Source organism: Cervus elaphus, chromosome 18 (assembly GCF_910594005.1).
Source record: "Cervus elaphus chromosome 18, mCerEla1.1, whole genome shotgun sequence".
NCBI classification, from domain to species: Eukaryota; Metazoa; Chordata; class Mammalia; order Artiodactyla; family Cervidae; genus Cervus; species Cervus elaphus.
In genome coordinates this window covers 21,015,773-21,036,905 of record NC_057832.1, presented here as the reverse complement: position 1 = coordinate 21,036,905, position 21,133 = coordinate 21,015,773, and the positions used below count along the sequence as shown (strand labels likewise).

The 21,133-nt window shown below is 40.1% G+C and overlaps 1 protein-coding gene across 1 annotated transcript in view; it reads left to right on the top strand.

Moving 5' to 3' along the window:
• The window catches only part of CALCR (calcitonin receptor), a 110,024-nt gene that overhangs the window by 83,587 nt on the left and 5,304 nt on the right, over positions 1-21,133 (top strand). The window contains exons 8-13 of the mRNA XM_043873414.1: positions 4,590-4,716; positions 11,713-11,866; positions 13,788-13,848; positions 13,928-13,994; positions 16,648-16,863; positions 17,968-18,009. Coding sequence (XP_043729349.1) covers positions 4,590-4,716; positions 11,713-11,866; positions 13,788-13,848; positions 13,928-13,994; positions 16,648-16,863; positions 17,968-18,009 — 667 coding nt within the window. The remainder of the gene's footprint in view (positions 1-4,589; positions 4,717-11,712; positions 11,867-13,787; positions 13,849-13,927; positions 13,995-16,647; positions 16,864-17,967; positions 18,010-21,133) is intronic.

Sequence of the window (21,133 nt, the reverse complement as noted above, 5' to 3'; positions counted from 1 at the left end):
CCCTGTTAGTATGACATTTATTTTAGGACATTCACTGGGAAAAATAGGAGCAATACCAGGGAGAGGAATTAAATAGAAACATCAAATTAGTTAATCAAGACTCCTATACTAGATGCCAAGAGTAAATGTCTTTAAGAGATAAAGTAAAAATAACCCTAGAGAAGACTGGCTAATGAAAGTCATGCAGGTGGACATTTGTGTTTGTTTTCTGATTGTTTTAAGCAAGTTTGCGATAAATTCGCTTATCTCTTTAGTACCACTTATAATTTATCAACTTACATTTCTGCAGAACCATTCTAGACACTGAAACATCTCACTGATTTCTCTTAAGGAAGGTCCAATAATAGAACATTCGTTACCTCCAATTTGACTGCTTAGTTTCCATGCATTGCTGATTGTTAAATATTGTGAATATCAATTACTCTTGCCTGAAAGTATATGTTGGTATATAGAGGTATATGTTGAAAGAGGAGTGTCTTCATCGCATTCCATTCTCTATATTACATTGGCTACATGTGGCCAAAAAAAGGGGGGAGTTTCCACTGGGACCTCCAAAAGGAATATTGATTCCTCTATTACTCAGTTATTCTATTTCACATCTTTATAGAGGACAGATAGATAACTCTTTGTCTTGTATAGTATCTTATTATACATCTCTGGCTATTCCTCCAGAGAAACCATTAAATCAATGGCTGCAAAAATAGCGTCCTTTCTCCCAACCCACCCCAAAGATAACTGTTGGTCATGTCTTGGCATATGTTCACTCATAGACCAGTAGTAATAAGGAAAAGAGGCAGGGATCATAATTGAAAGGGAGTTCCTTAAGGGTAAAGATTTGTGCTAAATTCGAAGATACGAAGTCCCTTGTCAGGTAGGAAAGATGTATAATGTTTTGAATTTTTCTAAGAGTTTTAACATTCTACTTCAGTCTGTTTCCCATTCCCTTCTTCCCTGATTCCTCTTGTTCATCATTAACAAGGTATGATATCTAAGTAAATGAAAACTTTTAAAATTGACCCTTGTCCCTGTGATATCAAACTGATTTATACAATCTGCAAGACTCAAGGCAAATACTAAATACCATCTCATACAACTTCAAGATTCCCCCAAGCACAGATAACACATATACATACATAGGATAGCAGTAACTTGGAACAGTTTTTAATGTGAAGAATTTATACCAGGTAAATTGAAATTATGAAAGTGACATTTGGCTTCGGCTTTAAAGTGTGACATCTTGAGATGCATAGAAAGTAAATCATTATCTCATCATCATATGTGAATGACATCTTGACTGGGCCAAGACAGCAGTAGATTATATTGTCTTATCCTCCCACTCTTGGAGAATTCATAGTACTTATGGTTCCCCATCACTCAGAGTAAGCAATGTCCTGTCCATCTAAATACTTGTTTTTTTATCAAGAGGAATAAAATATAGCTAACATCTGGTTCATGCTGTTTCCACTAAAGACATTATAGGTCTGACAGGAAAATGACCACTTCTCTCATGTTCATTCAAGCAACAGGATATTGGTATTGAGAACAATTAAACACATCATTTCTTAAGTTCAGGTAATCCTCTTGAATATCCTGTACCTCTCTTTCAGAACATTTATTCTAACAGTAAACAATTATGTAATATATAAGGTCCCTGAAGGCAGCAACTGTTTTGTTCATGCATATATCCCAGGCATCAGCAAGAAGGTTTGAATCAGAGTGGATACATAGTAATACATGTTAGATTATTAAAAGAATTTTAATAAACTTAAAGTACCTTCAGCTCACTTCAGAAAGCAGATTGTAAATGTCAAGTAAGTGTAATAAAATTTTTAAAACTAAATGAGCAGAAATTATATTGAAATCTTCAAGAAACAGAGACTTGTTTCAAAGTAAGTCATATTCTTACTTTGGAACTTAACAGTTTATCCAGCTTTAAGCCATCATTTTCTCACTGTGTGCCTAGTGTAAATAATACATTTACATAATGTGAACAACAGGATAATGTCCAATATTAGTTGATTTAAGAATCTGGCAAATGTTCAATATGATACAAAGTGTGAAATATGAGATTATCTAACATTTGATGTTAATTCTCTGAAGTACTGGGAAACTGTCCAGTAGCCAGGGCTCACAGAAGAAAAGTGCTCTTTTGTAAAGATTTTTGGTGCAAAACAAACAAAAAAAAGAGTATTAAGCCCTACCACATGCCAGACCCTCTTCTCCTAGGTATATAAAACAAATACCTTTATCAGTAGGTCCCCTGGAGAAGGGACAGGCTACCCACTCCAGTATTCTTGGGCTTCCCTTGTGGCTCAGCTGGTAAAGAATCCACCTGCAATGCGGGGACCTGGGTTCAATCCCTGGGTTGGGAAGATCCCCTGGAGAAGGGAAAAGCTACCCACTCCAGTATTCTGGCCTGGAGAATTCCATGGACTGTATAGTCCATGGGGTCGCAAAGAGTCAGACATGACTGAGCGACTTTCACTTAAGCAAATATATGGCAGAGGATAGTAAGTGTTAAGAAGAAAACTAAAATGGGGATACGAGTGGCCCCATAAGCTGGAAGTAGAGGAAGCATATTTTGTTCAGGGCAGTTCTAGTTTACACAGGAGACTGAACATTAACCAGTTCTGTAAGCTAATGTCCATCGACAGATTATTGAACTCTGCTCAGTCCAAAGAAAATTAGGCGTGAGAGTAACAACGCTGAAGGATTCATTCATCCATACTCCTTAGTTCTGCATAATGTCAACTGTTGTTGGTTTAAGCCAGACTGAATCCAATAATGAGACCACAGATATTTGCCTCCCAGGGAGAAGAATTATAAAGTGCTATTATGACTACATGAAAAATGGCAGGTCACAGATTTAACAGTTGCTTTATGGAAGAGCTTATGCAATATAAATGGGCATGATAAATTTCTATTTAAAGTCTTAAATTTGCATCCTACTTTTAAAGTACTATTCTAAAACCAATTAGGTTCAGTTTATTTAACAAAATTTTCTGCTGCTACATAAAATAGCACATAGTAGTGTGTGTGCGTGAGAGAGAGAAAGTTCTTCTCTAAACCCCATCTTTACCATTGGCTCCTCCTGCATTTTACCCCTGCTCAACAAGTTGAGAATTTAAGAATATTCTGTATTAACTGTTTACTAATGCCTGTACCTCCTGTGGATTTGAAAAGTGTAGCCACAATAATCAAAATATGCTCTTCTCACAGATCCCTCATGGCTTAAACTTACTTTTCACTACAGATAATTGACAACTCATTTTCCTTTGATTTGAAAATATAGGAAAGCATTTCCATTGTCATTTTCCCCCAGAATTTTCTTGTCAAGATGCCTGGAATTCTAGCTTTATTCCATGAAGATTTTTTAGGAGTAGTTACTATGATCAATCATTGGCATCATTAACTGAACATTAATGTTAAAGTCCTCACATTATGTTAAATGTTCTTTGACTGGATCAAATATGGTAAACACGAGATTTTAATTCATCTTGGATAATCACTCCAATTTTGTACAGCCCTCCTGCAGGCTCTCTCCATTTGCATCAGAAAGTGAAATAGGATATTTAAACTAATGTTCCTTTATGTGAACATTCACACAAATACATATGTACAAATTTAGGAGGCGGAGGAGAGGAGAATGGAAAATCCAGCAAACTATTTAGAACCCCAGAGGTGGGGCAGAACTGTGCCAGTGAGCATAGCACTTGGAGCAATCCCAGGTCCAAACCACACCGTGCCCCAGCACGACATCGTTTGAACCTGGTTAGAATTCTCTGTGTCTGAGCTCCACCATCAGGAGGACATGGAAAAGGAGCAGTAGAGTTGATTCCAGTTGGAATACGGGAAATTAGAAGGTATCAAAAGAATTGGTGAGGGGACTTCCCTGGAAATCCAGGGGTTTGGACTTCACTTTCCAGTGCAGGGAGTACAGGTTCGATCCCTGGTCCAGGAACTAAGATTCCGCTTGCCTCGCTACCAAGACACCAGAACATACCTAGAAGCCACATTGTAACAAACTCAGTAGGGATTTTTAAAATGGCCCACATCCAGAAGAGAAAAAAAGAAATGATGAAAGTGAAGGATGACAGGAGACTTAAGAAAATCAGCCGATGTGAGGGGCCAAGGACATGGATTCAGTCAGGCTGTCAGGCAGCCTTGGTGCTGACTTTAAGCTCTTTCCCATTTGCCACTCAACTTCTGGCAGATTACATCAGTGGAGAGTTGATTTTTTCCTCTGAAACACCACTCTAAACCCTAATAATTTCTCTTAGAAAAGTTCTTCTCAATTAATTTTATGACATTTGTTACAATTAAAGTAGATTTTTATCCCTCACTCTTTTAGTTATTGTAGGAAGTCTCCCTGAGATCTGAAAACCGTGAGTTACCATGACTGGGAAACTGTCTAAAATAATCAGGCAGAAAGGTACTAATGAATCTTAAAAGATGGGACCAGCCTCATTTATATGTTCTTTCATCTATTGCTAAAGAGAAGATTTAAAATATTACTAAATAAGGTTTATTTTCCTGGAGCATCAATATTTTGGCACTGGTTAATGCTTTCTCTTCCTTTTTCCTTCCAGGAGCCTTAACTGCCAGCGTGTGACTCTGCATAAGAACATGTTTCTGACCTACGTTCTGAACTCTATCATCATTATCATCCACCTGGTTGAAGTTGTGCCCAATGGAGAGCTCGTGAAAAGGGATCCGGTAGGCCCTGCATGATTTGTTTTTAATTTTATTTTTAAAGATACAGTATCTGTAACTGGGCTTCCCAGGTGGTTCAGTGGTAAAGAATCCGTCTGCCAATGCAGGAGAAGCAGGTTCAATCCCTGGGTCTGGAAGATCCCCTGGAGAAGGAAATGGCAACTCACTCCAGTGTTCTTGCCTGGAGAATCCCATGAACAGAGGAACCTGGCGAACTACAGGCCATGGGGTCGCTTGAGTCGAACATGACTTGGCAATTAAACAACAACCTCTGTAACTAGTGAACATGGGGTTATTGTCTTACGTAAGCAGCTGTTTACATATATAATAATAGTTACTTTTACAGTTGAGTTTTGCATTAAGGCATATCATCCCTGTGTAATTTTTGGAGGTATCGGTTATATGCTGTAGTAAAGGGCTGGAAATAATTGTTATAGCCAAATAAGGTTTATATCATCCATCATGAGTTGTCATGACTAATCAGTAACTTACTAACATCTACGGGAAGTTCACTGAGCACATACACTAGGTGTTATAAGGCAGTGCTTTGCGGTGGCCCCAGTATGTCACTGATGGGTTACAGGTCTGCATAGGTATTAATTGCTCATCATTCTGGAGCCTGAATGGCCTTGGGCCAGTCACTTCTGCTGTAATGCATTTACCCTAGTGGTTGTTAGAAACTTTATCATGACTTATGTCTGCATGACTTTAAAAAAGGTTTACATGTCCCTAGTTCACACACTGTCATCTCCCAGTCCCTGCTGGTGGCCCCCATGGACTGAGCCTAGCCAGAAACCAGAGGGTGAGGAAGCCCGGAAGGACATGCGCAGAGCAGTTTCTCTGGGTCCTGGAGCAGAGAGTGCATTTGAAAGCACAGACAGAAGTTGTCCAGCACACAATGAATGGCCGTGGGATATTTTATTTCTTTTTTTTTTTTCTTTTTTGTTTCTCTGCTTAGCTGTGTTATGCAAGCATCTGTAGATAGCCTCATCTTTCAGAACTGGCACTTGATGGCTTTGCCAACCCAAGGACAAAAATGCGTGAAATCTGCCCGGAGCGTGCATCCTGTGTGTCAGTGGCATGGCCTGGGAAAGCAGCTTAATCTGGCTTCTAGTGGGTCCACAGTGTTAATAACCTTCGCAGTGTGAGCGCATCCAGGAAGGCATTATGATCTGTCTTCTCAAACCATGGCATCTGTGATTAGAACAGAGTCCTTCTTAGGTGCAGAATGGGTTTTATCTTAAAGAGTGTTCTTTTTTTCGTGTCAACTGATTTTCATAAAAGTAATCTCATGTCACTTAATCCTCACAAGACCCCAGTGAAGAGTGGATATTATCCCCATTATTAACTGAGTAAATGGAGGTTCAGTGAAAGCACGTGTCCTCCACACTATGGATCATTGGAGGTGGAATTTGAAACCAGACCTGTCTTACACTGAAGCCCAGCTTGTGTCCTCTGTGCCACGTGGAGCTCTTGTTTATCTTGATTTCTTTCCTTAGCAAGAGTGTTCTTAAAGATACAGACTCAGCCATTTCAAAGTGATGGTTGTCCATAATTAAAGATGCACACCGTATTTCATTAGGGAAGCTCACCCCCACTAAGATTAAAACAGGTGTAGAGGGAAGTCCCTAGTGCCTTCCAACGTAGGTGATACAGGTTCGACCCCTGGTCAGAGAACCAAGACCCCACATGCCACGGGCAGCTAAGCGAGCCCACGCACCACAGCTGGAGAGCTGCGTGCTGTAAGGAAAGATCCCACGTGCTGCAACTAAGATCTGATGCAGCTGATAGATAAATAATAAATAAATGTTTACAAAGTAGAAAAACAGGTGTAGAAGCCATTAACTGAGAATATCTCAGGGAAGAAGACTCCAATTTGGAATTCCCTATGAAGTATGAAAACCCTGTTAATTGGCAATACCCCAATACAAAGTAAAATGTCTAAAACTGGTGGGGGGCGGGTACAAAAACCTGAGAAAGTTACCATCTGTTCAAAGTAGGCCAGGAAATGGCACTTTGGTTATTGAATAATCAGTGCATCAACCTGGGAGCAGCGCTCGGTCAAATGATGAGATATCGCCAATTCTTAAGTAGTCTCTCTCCCACCTCTCCTGTGGGGGGGTCTCACACCCACTTGTCATGCCTCCAGCCCACTCTCTGGATGTTAGAATAAACGGGGCCTCTCATCCATGATGAGATGATACTTAACCTGTTATCTTCCTGAAATAGTATCAATTCAGGACTTTTCTGAGTTCACTGATTAATTGTAGAAGCCATTTCACCTTACCCATCAAATGAGAGTAATAAAAACTGCCCTGTTTACTTCTGAGGGGTTGTTCCAGAGTCCCAGAGACCCATAAAGCTTTTAAAAATTCCCCAGGGTGTGCTATTGCAAACAATTGCTCACAAGGTAACTGCTAACCCCGCCCTGTGACTAGCTCCTTAAGTCTCTGCACATGGCTTTCTCAACCAATCTGTTACTCTATTCATTGTCTTAGTGTCATAAGTTATCATTGGTGGATGTTTTCACTTTCATAGTATACCTTAGGGACAGACAAGCCTAGGTACTCCGCCAGTTGACACGCGCAGGCTGCCTTCTAACCACTAACATGCCAGCTCAGCCCTGCCTTGCATCTCCATTATTGCCTAGAAACATTTAATAATGCCTGGAAGCAGATACCTGGGGACCTGGCTTAGCCACAACACAGCTGATTCCCTGGGAGAGTGTGAACGTGAGCATAGAAGAGTAGAGAAATTAATAGAAAGCCTTCTTCTGCATGTGGAGGAGTGAGGGGTGGCTCTTTCACACACATTAGGCATCCTCAAAGTGATGTAAGTTTGAAAAACAGGAAAGAAGTTCATCTTTATAGCATGACCTAGTTCTCCTAATCGATACTTTTTTAACCTAACAGACTTGTTAGGTTTTTGTTGTCTTTTGTACCTGTGCAAGAGCAAACTTCCTAGGAAAAAACTGTAAAACTCTTGAAAGGTAGAATTTCATCCAATCAGTCAAATATTGGTTGAGCGCCCCAAACTCAAATTTTAGTCTTCAGGCTGAACTAAATTCATATCATTGGGGGGAAATACCTATTTATGACATTCTCTTCACAATCCCTGGAAATACACCCAGCCTCACATGGAAACAGTGTTCTGTGTCTTACAACTGTATGTGTGAGACTCCACCATTTATTTACCTGTTTCAGTGCGTGTGTGTGTATATGTGTGTCTTTTTTTGGTAGAAAACAAAGGAACAAAACATCTGCATATTTTACTTGGTATGCCTGAGTGAGAAATCTCCTTTCCTCTGAGGTTCAAATGAGAAAAGTGAAAGTGTCAGTTGCTCAGTCATGCCCGACTCTGCAACCCCATGGGCCACCAGGCTCTTCTGTCCATGGAATTCTCCAGGCAAAAATGCTGGAGTGGATAGCCTTTCCCTTCTCCAGGGGATCTTCCCAACCCAAGAATCGAATCCAGATCTCCCGCACTGCAGGCAGATTCTTTACAGTCTCAGCCACCAGGAAAGCAAGGCCACCAACCACAGCCCACTTAGAGTGGAAGATGGGGCATACTATCGTGTGTGAGCACACACGGCCCTCTTTCACGTGTCCAAATATCTGGTTCCTCCACGGGGCAAACTCTGAAAGCATGTATCTTTCACCAAATAAATAGCATAGGCTAAAAACAAACGACCACAGTGACAAAAGTCAGCCTGTATTTGTAAATTGTGAAGCATACGCTTGGCCCAAAGGAGGGGAAAAAAACAAGGACATTTGTTTTCAGTACTTTCTCCATTTGAACACAGCTTTTGTTTTCCAGTGAGATTTTGACCATCTCTTATCTAACCTTCCATAGACAAACAACACAGGACTGCTCTCTCAGGCAGGCATAATTAGTTCAAGAAAGGGCAGGCAAGAACTCTCCAGTGGATATAGCTTGTGTGTTATTCATCCTTGAAACTGCTTATTTACTAGTTCCAAGAGAGATACAGGTCTTAAACTTTGTATTGGATCTCTCCTCGAAAATGCATATTCTGTCATAAATGCTATCATAGAAGTTCAGTTTCTTGGGGATCTTTTCCTATCCAAAAGCCTATTAAAGTAAATTGCAGTTGAAACTGCACATGCAGGCATTAGGAATAAAGGAGATTTTGCTGTTGTAACATATTTGAACATACAGGTCATAAAGAACAAGGAAAGGTTTAATTCGATTTAACTAGAAAAGCCCCATCTTTCCCAGCAGTAAATTCCCCACCTCTAAAAAGACAGAGAAAATAATATCCAAACACTGAGCGTCATATTGTCAGCATATTATTAAGTCATGTGTAATTTTAAATTACTCTAAATTATGTGAAATATTGCATTTTTCTTGAAATACTGACATTCCAGAAAACATTAGATTAAGGTCCTCCCTAGCTGAGAAAAGTGGAGGTAATAAAGAAAAACCCAAGAAAGAAGCAACAAAGAAACTAGCAGAAGAAACTTTTGGAAAAAGGGAAGTTATTAGATATTGTCAATCTACAAATATTTATTTAAAAATTGAAATTAACATGAAAAACACAACCAAAGTCATAACCTAGAGAAAAGCACATCTATTAGACTTCATCTGTCTGTGATTCAAACATATGTCTCTTTCCTATAAAAAAAAATATAATTTTCTATATACAAAAGAATATATACTTTTTAAAGACTTTCTTTTTTAAGCAAACTAAAGGCAGAATTGTGGGTTTGTTTGTTTGTTTTCCTTAATTTTGACCCAATTCTCAGGTCACTGAATCAGCAGTTAAGAGGCAAAAATATTTTCCTTCCCAGTGCCCATGGGGATATATTAAAAAGAGAGTTATTTCTTGTGAAAGGAGGCTGCATCATCCCAAATGCTTTTATACTACTTCTGTGAGGGTGTATTTAGTTGGGGCCAAAAGAAAACCGTGTTCTCAGTCCTCAGCAGGGAATCCCAATGGGCTCTGGTCCCTTTCCCATCAAAGTAGTCAGTCTATTCCTGTGGAAGTTTTTTGGTTGGGCAAATTCTCTCCAGTAAAACCAAGAGTGAGACTCTTCTTCCTTCACACAACTTTTTTTTTTTTTTTTAAGTTAAACTCAAAATAACTCATGGAATAAATAAGGGCTGAATAGATCCTCAGTTTATTGAGTGATATGAAAATTGCCCATTGTCACTTGTGTCCTTTGAACATTTCATTTCCATAATATCTAAAATTTCATTTTCTTGTTCTATCTGCTTTTTCAATGATCTTCATGTAGGGAGTCAGGAGGCAGAATTAAAAGCATTGTTCTTGCTGCATCTAAAGGAAGCTGGCAGCACCCTCATCATTTTCTAGAAAGAAATGTCTCTCTGAACTTTTTGTCTGAGTCCGAAAGGGGACAATACAGCAAGATTAGTTTTTGCTAGGAACCTGAGCATTTTGTACCTCAAACGCCAAAACAATTGGGTCACATTTTCTATAGTCTCTTACATAACCAAAGTCAAATGATCCCTGAGTTCTGAAAAACAAAGTGGATTTCTTCTAAGTCTCACTTGTTCAGGACAGTTGGGACAATGGACTAGGTCAGAGCTTCATCCTAGTCACAGGATGCTCAGCTTGGAATGGATGCTCAGAAGTGAAACCAAGGGTGCAAACTGACTCCTCCTGCCCAACCTAGAGGAGCCTGGTGGGAGGGTGGGCTTATACATGTGAGGGAAGTGACAGCAAAGTTTGGGGGATGAGAGATCAGTGGCCAATAAAACTGTATTGGAATTATCCATTTTGGTGCTGATGGAAGATATTTGATTGAGAAAGAACAAGTATTATGGATTTGAGGAACAGTGCAGAGAGAATAATGCCAAGATGTGGTAATGAAGTGAGGTATCTTACCCTGGTTACTTATGCGATTTCACTTGACTTACTTTTAACCAAGACCATATGGTACAGAAAAGTATAGAGGATACTTAGACCAACAACTTAAGCGTCCCTTGGATACTTACTAGAAATGAGAATCTCATGGCCCACCCTAGATCTTCTGAATCAGAATCTCTACTACTGGGGCCCCAAAAATCTGTGTTTTAACAAGCTCTTGCAGTCATTCTGATGCATGCTAACATTTGAAAAGCACCATTATGAACTTTTTTATTATTCATATTTTAATTGGATATTTTTGGAGGGATTATTCAGTACCAAGTGAGGATGCCACCTCTGTGTCCCAAACCTTTGGACCCCAGTGTGGAAACTAAGACTCCCTTATAAAAACAAAATCCCTCAGGTCAGATGGGCTCAACATAGCTCCTGGCTTATGTGTGAGAAATGGATCATCTGGTTCTCTCCTTTATTTATTTTTTGTTTTTAATGTTAAGTAGGTATCACTAACAGATCAGTAAACTTCAGGAGAGCATTAACAATTTCTGTGTTATTCTCCTCATTAGCCGTAGAAAAGGGGTCATAAAAGTCATGTGATGAATCCTTGGATGCTGTCAGAAATTATGGTTCTCAGACACATTATAGGAAAATAAACTTGTCTAGTCTATAAGGCCATGGTGGCTCAGTGGTGAAGAATCCACCTGCCAATGCAGGAGACGCAGGTTCCATCCCTGGGTCAGGAAGATCCCCTGGAGAAGGAAATGGCAACTCAGTCCAGTATTCTTGCCTGGAGAATGAACAAGAGGAGCCTGGCAGGCTACAGTGCATGGGGTCACAAAGAGTCAAATACACTTAGGGCCGACTAAACAACAACAACAACTCTGTATAACTCAACCCACCAGAAAAGTAACAAGGAAAGAACTTGGGGCCCTGGAATTCCATTGCCCTAGTTGGCTGTTTACATGGGATACTAATCATCTGTGAGCTAGTACACTGATCTCCGCATCTAGCGGGTGACACGTGTTGAGAGATGCTCGGGGAAACGGTCTCTCTGGCTGAATGCAGATACTTTGGCTCATTCTCACGTTCATCTCTGTTCACGGCCAAATCGTCGCAGATGTCTTCCTCTGAGTATCTCCATTTCTTTCCAACAGCCGATGTGCAAGATTCTGCACTTTTTCCACCAGTACATGATGTCGTGCAACTATTTCTGGATGCTCTGCGAAGGCCTCTACCTGCACACTCTGATTGTGGTGTCTGTGTTCGCTGAGGGGCAACGCCTGTGGTGGTACTACCTCCTGGGCTGGGGTAGGTATTTTCTGCGGCTGAGTTTTGATCCGCGGTTACCTCTGTCTGATTGTTTGCAGTCTTCTGCTAGTCTTGATCAGAAGATAGTCAAGGGCTCAGGTTCTATGAGGAGAGATGGGACACAGGTCCTGGCCACGGCTCAGTCTCCAAGAGAACTTGGTAGAAGCCCCTAACAAGTTCAGACAGAATGTGATAGGCGTGGGGCTGAGTGCCACAGAGGCGGGCTGTGATTATGAGAATGTCCTCAGGAAACAAACCCAGCTGACAGATTGGCGGAAAGCATGCTCTGATGGACAGAAGATCTGATTCTCCCCAAGAGAAAATGAAAGAATGCTTCTTTCAGTAGTTACTTCCTTATAAGTCTGCATGGGGCCACTTGCTGGTCATTTTCTCCCAAATCGAAGCAACTTCAAATGCTGAAGTTTAGTTCTCAGAAAAATCATTTATTTTACAACCCTCTTCAGATTGATTCTTTGCCTTGCTAGCCCTCCCCTTGTTGTAAACCAAAGAAGGAAATTCCCTACCTTCCATGAACTTTTATAGTGAACAAATAAAACATATCTAGTGCTCCAAGAGAAGAATCCTAGGGAGAGAAGGATTATTCTTTCTCTCACCATCTTTAGTGGAAGGGAAAGGTTGTTATGGCTCTGGAAGCCTGGAGGGAGAAGAGGAAAAGAAAAGAAAAACTAAACTGTGTAAAAAGTGACATCAATGTTAGAGGAAGGTGAAGAGCCCTAGGAATTAGCAGATATGGAGTCTACACTCTTCTCTAAAGTATGAAACACATTTCCTTTCTACAGAATGACAAGGTAGAAGTGAAATCTCCATGTTGCCTCTCTTTCTAATTCTGAAATGTGCATTTCAAAATCAATCCAGAGAATGAATTTCTGATTCTAAACCTGAGTGGGGTGTTAGAACTGCTGTGAATAAAACACAGTTATGTCTTGTGTAAATAGTCAACTCAGAATTCTTTCAAGTCAAACATTTAATCGATGGTCCCATGTTGAATTATATGCTTCACAGGTTAAGAAGCTGAGGTGGTTCTTAGATGAAAACTCAATATTCTGAATCTCCTTTTGCACATAATTCACAGAAAATAAAAGTGTGGCAGTCTAATTCACCTGAGACACATTTCTTAATCCAAGAATAGTTTTTAAAACTGTCTACAAATCTCAACCACATGAAACAATATTTTATTGGGCATGGGTACATCTGAGAAAAAGAGAATCTTTTTTTTTTCTTTTGTCAAATATTTCTTTACTCTAGACTACTTTTATAGAATGAAGGTTAATTTGTAAAAGATTCAGACAGGGTGCACTGCCTGCAGCCCTGTCCTTCATTCCATTTGTAAATTCAAAGTTGTTTTTGACCAATACTTCAAGTTTACTCAGGGAAGTAGATTCTGAGCTACTTTAATGAAGGTCCTGCAGCCAGAACTTACAGAGGGTAGCTACTCTGAAGTGTTCTTATTGAACGAAAATAGGATCAACACACATGTTGTAAACAGAAGAACAAAAAGCCTAGAAGAAATACTGAGCATCTTTGGAGCAATCAGACTTTGGCTTTCATACGCTGTCTCAGGTCAGCGTATGACCTGAAGGTCATGTCCCTTCAGGACGGCCCGGCTCCCCTCTGTAAGAGAGCCCAGCTCACACACAATGAAAAGCTTTCTGGTCTCAGTTACTGGTCATCATCATGCACCTACCACACTGGATAATTTGTGAAAGGCTTTTAAGTAACTGGATGCTGTTAACCAAACTCTCTTACAGTTTGTGACGTTCTAAGAGCATTTTATCTGCTTTGACCAAAGATAATTTGCCTGAGAACATCAGGACGACATCTTGACAAGACGCTGAATTTGTCACTGTTCTTTCCATCCAGCTGTAGTTATAGCTTTCGTACTCTTTTTTTCCCATTTTAGGACTCCCGCTGCTGCCAAGCACTGCTCATGCTATTGCTCGGGCTCTGTTATTCAACGACAAGTAAGTATTGTGGGTTTTAGTCAATTTATTTGTAAATAAAATGCGGTTATATTGATATATTCCCCCCTCTTTTATTCAGCTGCTGGCTGAGTGTGGACACCAACCTGCTTTACATCATCCACGGTCCGGTCATGGGGGCACTGGTGGTGAGAATTACTTTTTAAATCCATTATTAACAGTGTTATCTCTGTGGGGTGTTCTGTCAAGATGGTTTTATGTAGTATGTGTATTACAACTCCAAAATGAAGTTAATTTAATGATAATCTATAATAACAATTTGACCCAAGAATCTTTTTTTTAAAAAAAATGACTTTAATACAGTTGAGTGGAGGGTCATAAGCTCATTTCTATACAAGCCACAGCAACAATACAGTGGGTTTTTTTTTTTTAGACGATTCGATAAATTCTCCTAATTAAAGATAAAGACCAAAGGTGAAGATATTGCTGATAAGAATGAGAGAGACCACAAAGTCCACTTGCACCATTTTCCGCTGGGCTCTGCCGAACTAAACCATCTTCCATTTCACCTTTGGTCCATGAGCCATCATCATGACTACCACTGAGCATGCACCTAAAGTATATCAGGCACTTCACATACATTGTCATGCTATTTGCTAACAGCAGTCCTTCAAAGTGGACACATCAAGATGGTTTACTCATTAGGAAAACTAGACTCAAAGGCTCAAGTAAAGTCATTTAGAATCCCATGACAAGTAAGAAGTTGGGCAGGAAGAGAATATGATTATCTGAATCTATATCCAAGCTCTTTCTTTCTACCCATAGTTTACTATATGTTGGCCATCATCAGAGCCATCAAATTTAGTATTTAGACTTTTTTTCCCCCATTAATCTCAAAGACTGTTTTCTTCAGGTAATAGTTAGAAAAATAAAAACAGTCCGAGTCATAGATCACACTCTCCTCCTGTACTAAAGAATCATCCATTGGTAACTGATCAAACTGGGTCATACCCAGACTGTCTCCTAACTTTTCTGGCCTTTCCAATGCAGATTCAATTTCTTTTGCCATTTTTCAGAGTAGTGATGTACTTACTAGTTCAACTGTGCTCACAAGGACCTATTAATGTGGGTCTTGAATATTTATCACCACTGCATAAGAATTTGATTTTTATTAAGGATCTCTTTCCTTCTTGAATTTTGGGGGTAACAACACTTAACTTCTAAAGAAACCACTCTGATTATTTTTAAATAAATGATCAACTAAAATTTTAAAACAACCTTGGTTTCAAAACTAACTTTCACAGCCAAAAGTAGTTTTTTGTGATCTACAAGAATGGCAGATATTAAAGAGTGACCATACCAAGTGCTGGCAAGCGTGAAGAACAACTGGAATTCTCACATAATGCTGGAGGGAGTGTAACATGAAGCCACCTCTTTGGAAAGCAGTTTGGCAGCTTCTCATAAAGTTAAACATACATTCACCATATGAACAGGCCTTTCCACTGTTAAGTAATTTTTTCAAATGAAATGAAAACATGCCCCCACAAAGACTTGTACACAAGTATTCACTGTGTGCTTATTCATGACAATCAAATTTTGGAAACCATTGCAATTTCCATAAACAGGAAAATGAATAAACAAATTATGTGTGTGTGTTATTTATATAATGCAGTACTCCTCAGCAGTAAAAATGAATGAAATGCCAATATACACAACACAAATGAATCTCACAGATAGTATGTTAAATCAAAGTAACCAAACACAAAAGAATACATAGTGTACACACACACACACACACACACACACACTCCCATTTCTGTAATGCCAGAAATCAGTGGCTACTAGAGGTGGGGGCATGGAGTTGTTGACTGCAAAGGGGCAAGAGGGGGCTTTCTGGGGTGGTGGAAGTGCTCTTTTCTTGTTTGGAGTAGTTGTTACCCTGATACAAACATTTGTCTAAACTTCCCAGTTGTAAACTTAGAATCTCTATTTTATTGAATGTACATTATGCCTCAGTGAAGTGATTTCCTTTAAAAAGTGTTATTAGAAAACAAGAAGTAGTCTGGGTTAGCCTTCTCCACTCCATAAGCTTTACAGATAAATGTCTCAGACCCCATTTTACTTTTAGTTAACTAGTCCTAGCTAAGGGGGATGGAGAAGGCAATGGCACCCCACTCCAGTGCTCTTGCCTGGAAAATCCCATGGACAGAGGAGCCTGGTAGGCTGCAGTCCATCAGGTCACTAAGAGTCAGACACGACTGAGCGACTTCACTCTCACTTTCATGTGCTGGAGAAGGAAATGGCAACCCACTCCAGTGTTCTTGCCTAGAGAATCCCAGGGACGGGGGAGCCTGGTGGGCTGCCGTCTATGGGGTCACACAGAGTCAGACATGACTGAAGTGACTTAGCAGCAGCAGCAGCTAAGGGGGAAAATCTTAATGAAAAGATAAGACGGTGAAATCTAAAAATATCATTTATGACTTCCCTTTGGAAAAACGATAAAAACCTAAATAAAGAATAAAACATCTTCCTTAGATTTGAACCTAATATAGTTACATATTCAGGATATTATTTTCTCATTTAGTAAAAAAGGGGGGGAGGTGGGAGGGATGTTAATTAATGCTCAATAAGAGTATTTGGCTCCCCTGATGCTCCCTGTTGTCATAACAAGGAGCAGATGGTCTCAATTCTCAGGCAGTCGCTTGTGTTCCATCCAGTGTGGGTGCCAGCCGACCTCCCCACCCCCACACACACACCGGGTAGATAAGAACTGGGCCAAGGGGGTGTCCTTCAGGGGCGTTCACCTGGAGAATTTGTTCAGAACATCGTTTATCTTTGCAGTTGAACTTCTTCTTCCTGCTGAACATCATCCGGGTGCTTGTGAAGAAAATAAAGGAATCGCAGGAGGACTCGTACATGTACCTGAAGGCGGTGAGGGCCACTTTGATCCTGGTGCCCCTTCTGGGGGTCCAGTTCGTCATCCTTCCCTGGCGACCTTCCCACCCCGTGCTTGGGAAGATCTACGACTTTGTGATGCACTCTCTGATTCACTTCCAGGTGAGGGGTGATGTGCTCTCTGATTCACTTCCAGGTGAGGGGGGGAACCATGGATGCCGCCACTCTCTCAGCAACTTGGAGCAGGGGCCGCAGTTGTCTGGGGCTCCTCTGTGACGAGAATGAGCCTTTTTGAAGATGCATTACCTGGAAGGGAGGTGGCACCTCTCTGTCTTCCTCACTGCCTGCTTTCCCACGTTTTGAATCCTAAAACTGAGCAAGGAAACAGGAAATGGGAGGCCTGAACTTTGAGAATACATCCGGAAATCCCATGGACAGAGGAGCCTGGTGGGCAACCATCCATGGGGTCACACAAGAGTCAGACGTGACTGAGTGACTAAACAACAGACAACCGAAATATTTGTCTAGAAATTGACTCACTTGCCCAGTGCTGAGGACAGAGTTATCCCCACAGTCGTTGACCTCTCTTTCTCCTCCCCATATCTGAGGGCTACATTGGGTTTTGCTTTATTGAGGAGAGTGTTGAAGACCCATGTAATCGATGCCAGTTGGCTTTCCAGACTGGATCACCATCAACAATTTCGACCATTTCTGTAGACACAAGCTTGGGTACACAAGACTCTTGAGTGGTGACAGGAATTTGAGAGTAGTTACTAAATCCATGTCCTGTTTGGTGAGGTGGACTTAGCTGTGGGCACAGTACTGCACTCGGTCACCACAAGGACAGGTCAGAGTCAGGCCTACAGCCATGCATTGTGACACGTGTGCTTGCAAAAGTTCTCTCTACTAAACTCTACAAGATCCTCGTTTTTAAATTTTTTGGGTACAAAAATTCTTTTCAAATCCCCTGTAATCAGCATATTCTGCTATAAATCTCCATGTTAAGGGAAGCAATATATTAACCAGATTAATGAGAACAGTTCTTGTAGCCAAACAATAGAATCCTGATGAGAAAAAGTCATTCCTGATGGAATATTCTTGGAGCTAAGCCCTGGACATGAGTGGTAGTACCTGTTTTTCCATCGAGCTTTGACTTGCTATTGCCGTAGTGAAATGTTCCTCTCCAGGTTGTCTATTTGTATTGATTACTAAACAACACAACGCACACAAAAATAACTTCAGCTCCATTTTTCCTCCTCTTTTTAGGGATTCTTCGTGGCCGTCATCTACTGCTTCTGCAACCATGAGGTAAGTGTGCATTTCATGTAATAGTGTCACCTCTTATGAAGCCAGCACTTTACCATCACCCAAGGGCCTCCATGCACTTTGCACTATCTCTCACTTCTACAGTTGACCTTATACGGTTTCCTGACTAGCCCAATCTTACTTTTTCCACTACTGCAAGTTGAATCTTATCTATGTTTTTGTGTGGTACAATTGCAGCTATTATCCAGACAGGTAGCTAAATTCACATTTCCTGGCATTGTACCTTAAGCTGGTTGGCACCCTGAGAAGCAACAGTGAAAGCTATTCTGGGTTCCCATAGAATCCAAGTCACATCCCCATTTCCTTTGGAAGAACCAACCCATCACTAGGGCAGAGCCAGAATCTAGCCAGTCTATCTTGAGTCACTTGCCTTCTTTTCCATTTGCTTGGTACCAGTGTCACACCACCTATTCAACTCTTGGGAAATCACCCTGGAGTTAAGACTCAAAAGGGAGTAAGTAATTTGTTACCTGAATATTTAGATCAGGAAAACCTAGAGATCCACATGGTCAGTGTCTTAAGGGTTTTTTTTAAGCCAGAGTTCCCTTTCTTCCAATGATATTCTTCATGGAAGCCCAATTTGTAAAACATAAGTGAAGCTGCTTAAATTTATACCAAAGAACTTCCAGGGCTTCAAAGAACATGATTTGAAAGCTCCCTCATTTGTCAGGTGAGAAATCGAAACTCCAGAAAGATCATGTGACTTGCACAATGTCACAATCATAGCTTATAACCAGGACTAGAACCCAGATTTCCTGATTCCTAGTTACATGGACTAAATCTTCCACTGCACAGCATTATATATATGCCTCCTTCCTGAAGCTTCATTAGTATACGTCCTTGAGTTATACACCTCATAACTTTTAATGTTAAAGTATCTGTGATCATTTTAAATCAATCTTTATTAATAATTTTATACCAAAGCAAAACACATTTTAAGAGATCTACGTATTATTTCAAGTTGGTAATGAGAACCATTGTCTAACCATTATCAATTGATATTTAATGGATTTTCTAGTCTTCATTTCTTCAGTTAAACAACATTCAGTGAGCACCTATGATATTTTGCAGCTCTGTGACCTCTTGCTCATCTCCAACCCTCAAATTGCAAGACTGCTGCTCCTGTTCTATCTCTTAATTGATACATTTTATTCCTTCATTCATCCATCAACTCCTTCCTTAATCCAACAAAAATATACTGTACATTCATTATTGCTAGGGACTATCCTGAAAGCCTGAGATAGAAATGAAAGACATCTTTCTGTTAGCAGCAAAGTGTCTCTTTAAGAATAGTAAAAACAAATAAATAGGACTTAGGTCACCCCATCTTTATATCAATTCCTGTCAATGTATATCCCTGCCTTTTGAATTGGCTCAGGTGGCATACAAAATAAATATTTTCATCTAAAATAATATCAGTATAGGGCTAATATAAAAATCAGGTTCAGGCAGAGTATACCTTGAAAACACGAGAGAACTGCATGCATTTATAAACATTCCTCAATATTGTTTGTGTCTTAACGATGACACTGTCTCTAAAGTGGCAGGCATAGAAAGTGAGCCCAGAGGTGTGCCTGACAATTGAAAGTCTCTAGTTCAAGTGTGTTTCTCTGCTTTTAGAAGTAAAGACACCATCTCCATTTTAATTAGTATCATGTTACTGGGGGAATGTACAAGTGTGACATTTCTAATAATATAGAAATCATGTACTGTGCCAAATGTAATATCACAGTCCCATGAATTGTGGGCATCTGGGCCTCAGCTGGGCCTTCTGTGAACATATTGTCTTACAATACTGAACACGGGCAGAACGCTGACTCATGCAGGAAGTGATTTCCAGCCACATCTGGGATAGAGTTGTGATCAGGCTCTGCCTGACTGAATGTTACATTCTAGCAGAAATCTAGGGGGCTAATACGTCAGTTCTACAATGAAGATAAAGGTTTTAATTTTTCTTTATTATCCATTTGTCATCAGTGATTCCTGCCATGGAAAGGGATCAGATAGTCAGTGGAGGAAAGGATTTTTGAGAATTCCAGTACTAGGTATCAGGAGGTGACCGTGAGAGCACGCTTATGTAAAAAACATTTCCCACAACTCTTCCAAGACAGTGGACATTGACCATCCAGTCATTTCAGTCAGTTACTAAGGATCTACGAGACCTCAAAAAGATGATTACAGCTATGTGCTTAGTTGCATCCGACTCTTTGCGACTCCGTGGACTGGGGCCTGCCAAGCTCTTCTGTCCATGGGATTCTCCAGGCGAGAATGCGGGAGTGGGTAGCCATTTCCTCCTCCAGATTACAGCTATAAAGATGCCCAGTTTTCCCTAGGTCTGTATTCACCACTTCCCTTTCCTGTTTGTAAGGGACTCTCCTTATGTCACTATGTGCTATTTCCAGATCAGGAATGTTATCACTTCATATGCAAAGCTAAATTTTTCTATTTAAAAATTCTTTCAGTAAAACTTGGTTTTCAAAAATACTACCTTTCTAGAAAACTCAAGAAAGTCAGCTTCAGGACCCAAAGCTAAGCAATGATTTCTTTGTCCTAGACAAAAAATGATCAGAACTCCTGAGATAAAGCTCATTTTCCATTCAACAGCACATAACTGCAAGTTCTTACAATGAACTTAATAGGAAGACAAAGGCCAAAGACAAAAACATCCAAATTCAACTACGAAGATTCCAACCTGATTTTCTTTTTTACAAATATAGAGACCTCCAAATGTTACCAACCCTATACAGTTAGTTACCAATAGAACCAGGTATAATCATTATTCCTTCAAACCATCCAGACTCTTATTTTTTACAGTTGACAATAAATAAATTGGCATAATCGGGAAAATGTGAAGTGATCTGTGATAATTGCTTTTATAACTAGCAATGCATTTATATAATTCAAAACTTTGTGTATTCTACTTTCCCCATGGGCAACTCCTTATATTTCTCATGCTTTTCAGGAGCAACCAAAGCCTCCTCTGTTTTTTTTTCAAATAGATTCAATGCCCATATTCTTGTGATCAAAGCACTGTTAGGCTCAACCTGAGGTATTGTAGGAGATAATTGCCCTTATTAAACTGAAATTATTGAAGTGTCTTTCACAT